General features: G+C 49.2%; 1 protein-coding gene across 1 annotated transcript in view; it reads right to left on the bottom strand.

Moving 5' to 3' along the window:
- Window positions 1-2,537, bottom strand: part of ids (iduronate 2-sulfatase) — a 12,637-nt gene extending 10,100 nt beyond the window's left edge. Inside the window, exon 1 of the mRNA XM_078412666.1 lies at window positions 2,316-2,537. Coding sequence (XP_078268792.1) covers window positions 2,316-2,537 — 222 coding nt within the window. The remainder of the gene's footprint in view (window positions 1-2,315) is intronic.
- Between the last annotated feature and the right edge of the window lie 1,828 nt (window positions 2,538-4,365).

Here is a 4,365-nt window from a genome sequence, read left to right as displayed (position 1 = left end):
CTAGCATGTACAGTGTTAAAATTATATATTTTTGTCCTAGTGATAATCGGGATTTCCGCCTTAAAGCAGGCGTTCCAAATTTGCCAGCAAACATTCAAGACAAATTATACAACCACACTCTAAAACTGGTCACCTTGTTTCATGAGTGGGGGAATGACAGTGAATGGCTAAAGTATGTTTTAGTTTAGTTTTGTTTAGTTTAGAGATACAACATTGAAAAAGGCCCTTCGGTCCACTGACAATAGACAATAGGTGCAGGAGTAGGCCATTCGGCCCTTCGAGCCAGCACCGCCATTCAATGTAATCATGGCTGATCATTCACAATCAGTACCCCGTTCCTGCCTTCTCCCCATACCCCCTGACTCCGCTATCTTTAAGAGCTCTATCTAGCTCTCTCTTGAAAGCTTCCAGAGAATTGGCCTCCACTGCCTTCTGAGGCAGAGAATTCCACAGATTTACAACTCTCTGACTGAAAAAGTTTTTCCTCATCTCCGTTCTAAATGCCCTACCCCTTATTCTTAAACTGTGGCCCCTGGTTCTGGACTCCCCCAACATTGGGAACATGTTTCCAGCCTCTAATGTGTCTAATCCCTTAATAATCTTATATGTTTCAATAAGATCCCCTCTCATTCTTCTAAATTCCTGCGTATACAAGACTAATCGCTCCAGTCTTTCAACATACGACAGTCCCGCCATTCCGGGAATTAACCAAGTGAACCTACGCTGCACGCCCTCAATAGCAAGAATATCCTTCCTCAAATTTGGAAACCAAAACTGCACACAGTACTCCAGGTGTGAACTCACTAGGGCCCTGTACAACTGCAGAAGGACCTCTTTGCTCCTATACTCAAATCCTCTAGTCATAAAGGCCAACATGCCATTAGCTTTCTTCACGGCCTGCTGTACCTGCATGCTAACTTTAAGTGACTGATGAACAAGGACACACAGATCTCTTTGTACTTCCCCATTTCCTAACTGCGATCACTCCGACCATCGATCACACTTTAGCACTAGTTCTTCGTTATCCCACTTTTTCATCCACTCCCTACACAATAGGGACAATTTAGAGGTTAATTAACCTCCAAACCTGAACGTCTTTTGAGATGTAGGAGGAAACCGGAGCACCCGGATGCTGTGGATTCTAGCATCTGCAGTTCCTTGTATCTGAAGAGGGGTCGTCTAGCCATTCATAAGTGATAGGAGCCGAATTAGGCCATTCGGCCCATCAAGTCTCCTAACCCCATTCACCTGCCTTCTCCCCTGAGCCCCTGCCCTCCACAGATGCTGCCTGATCTGCTGAGTTCCACTATGTTTTGCTGTAATTTTACAAATTGGTGACAGTTTACCAGAGACATATTACAGAGACATCAAGACCACCTGTTGCGTGTTGGTGTGTTTTGCTCTCCGATAATGAAACGGTGAACGTTTCAGGTCAGGAACCACTCACTATCCAATGTTGCCCTTCTCCATGGATGCTGTCAGTTTTTCCACACTATCTTCTATAATAGACTTTCAAGATTCAGGACGGGAACAGGTCCTTCGGCCCACCGAGTCCGCGCAGACCAGCGATCACCCCGTACACTAGCACTATCCTACACGCTAGGGACAATTTACAATTTTACTAAAGTCAATTAACTCCAACGTCTTTGGAGTGTGGGAGGAAACCGAAGCACCCAGGGAAAACCCACACAGTCACAGGGAGGACGTACAAACTCCACACAGACAGCACCCGTGGTCAGGATCGAACCTGGGTCTCTGGCGCTGTAAGGCAGCAACACTACTGCTGTGCCACCTGTTGTCCTCTCCATGGATGCTGCCTAACCTGCTGGGTTTCTTTTCACCATCTTCTGTTTTAATACGAATTGTACAAGGCAGTTTTGCAGACCCTAAATAGATCTACGCATCTCCCCCCCACCGTTGCTGCCTGACCGAGTTTGTCTATCTTCTCTTTTACTGTGAATATTGCAAAACAAACAGAGCAGATGAAGGATCTGGGCTCTAAATGAATCTGTGCATTCCCCTCACACACAGCGGGATACTGTACTGCCTGACCTGCTGAGTTTGCCCCCTATCTGTTTCAGTGCGAGTTTGTCTCTTCCTGGTTTAATATGAACCTTACAAGGCAAACACACTGGCTGCAGCGGAAGGGACTCGGTTTCCAGCAGTCCGTCCAGCCAGCTCTCTGTAGACTAATTGGTTTGGAGTTGCTCCAAACTTATGGTGGGAACCGCCTGCTCTCCTCGCTCCGAGCCAGTGTGGCTGAGACCCCCCGATCCCTCCCAGTGTGGGCGCTGGGACAGGCCGGTGTCGCTTACCTTGGTCCCGGGCTCTGTGAGGCTGTGGTCCGGCGTGCGCTCTGCAACAAGCCAGCACCGCCAGCAGAGCCAGAGCCAGAGCCGGAGCCGGCGCCGGAGCCGGAGCCGGAGCCGGAGCCAGCGCCAGCGCCGCCGCTCCTCCTCGCTGCATGGCCGGGCAGGGCAGGGCAGGGCAGGGGAGTCCAGGGGGCACCCGGCGGCCGTGTCAGCCGCTCCGCCCATTGCCCCAGCCCCGCCTGTCGGCCCTTCCCTTCCCTTCCCGCCCCCATCCTCTCCGCCCATCGCTCCGCCCAGCCGCGGGACCTCGGAGCCTCGGGCACCCCCGTGTCCAGCGGAGGTCACTGCGGACCCCACTGGTCAATAGACAATACCAGCACCGCCATTCAATGTGATCATGGCTGATCATTCTCAATCAGTACCCCGTTCCTGCCTTCTCCCCATACCCCCCTGACTCTGCTATCCCTAAGAGCTCTATCTAGCTCTCTCTTGGATGCATTCAGAGAATTGGCCTCCACTGCCCTTCTGAGGCAGAGAATGTGTGTATGTGTGTATACATTCCTTGTTTCATGAGTGGGGGAATGACAGTGAATGGCTAAAGTATGTTTTGGTTTAGTTTAGTTTAGTTTAGAGATACAACTTTGAAACAGGCCTTTCGGTCCACTGACAATAGACAAAAGACAATAGACAATAGGTGCAGGAGTAGGCCATTCGGCCCATCGAGCCAGCACCACCATTCAATGTGATCATGGCTGATCATTCCCAATCAGTACCCCGTTCCTGCCTTCTCCCCAAACCCCCCTGACTCCGCTATCCTTAAGAGCTCAATCTAGCTCTCTCTTGAAGAGAATTGGCCTCCACTGCCTTCTGAGGCAGAGAATTCCACAGATTTACAACTCTGGCTGAAAAAGTTTTTCCTCATCTCCGTTCTAAATGGCCTACCCCTTATTCTTAAACTGTGGCCCCTGGTTCTGGACTCCCCCAACATTGGGAACATGTTTCCTGCCTCTAACGTGTCCAACCCCTTAATAATCTTATATGTTTCGATAAGATCCCCCCTCATCCTTCTAAATTCCAGTGTATACAAGCCTAGCCGCTCCAGTCTTTCAACATATGACAGTCCCGCCATTCCGGGAATTAACCTAGTGAACCTACGCTGCACGCCCTCAATAGCAAGAATATGATGGTTGGTCACCCGCCTGCAGTCAATGGTCACTGCATGACCTCTGGCCACCGCATGGTCAATGGTCACTGCTTGATCACTGGTCACTCGTGGTCATTGCATGGACACTGGTCTACATGGTCACTACAGGGACTATGGTCACTGTTACTAAATGGTCCGTGGTCACTACATACACACTGGTCACTACATGGTCACTGCAGGGACTATGGCCACTGGTCACCATATGGTCTATACTTACTAAATGGTCCATGGTCACTAAATACACACTGGTCTACATGGTCACTACAGGGACTATGGCCACTGGTCACCATATGGTTCATACTTACTAAATGGTCCGTGGTCACTACATACACACTGGTCACTACCTCTGTTTCCTATTAAATCTTACCCCTCTCACCTTCAACCTATGTCTACTCATGTTCTTGTATTCTGTGAATGAGAACTCGCTCTGTAGTTTACAAGTTCACAAGTTTTTGGAGTAGAATTAGGCCATTTGGCCCATCGAGTCTGCTCCTCCATTCAATCATGGCTGATCTCTGCCTCCTAATTCCATTTTCCTGCATTCTCCCCATAACCCTTGACACCCGCTCTAATCAAGAATTTGTCTATCTCTGCCTTAAAAATATCCACTGACTTGGCCTCCACAGCACTCTGTGCCAATGAGTTCCATAGATTAACTACCCTCTGACTAAAGAAGTTCCTCCTCACCTCCTTTCCAAAAGAGCGCCCTTGAATTCTGAATTTAGTTTAGAAATGCAGTATGCCCATCGAGCCCACGCCGACCTTTGATCACCCCTTCACACCTGTTCTATTTTATCCCACCTTCTCATCCACTAGGCACTAGGCACAAATTTTATTTTTTTACAGAGT

Source organism: Rhinoraja longicauda, chromosome 15 (assembly GCF_053455715.1).
Source record: "Rhinoraja longicauda isolate Sanriku21f chromosome 15, sRhiLon1.1, whole genome shotgun sequence".
NCBI lineage: Eukaryota > Metazoa > Chordata > Chondrichthyes > Rajiformes > Arhynchobatidae > Rhinoraja > Rhinoraja longicauda.
This window is presented reverse-complemented; position numbering and strand designations above follow the sequence as displayed.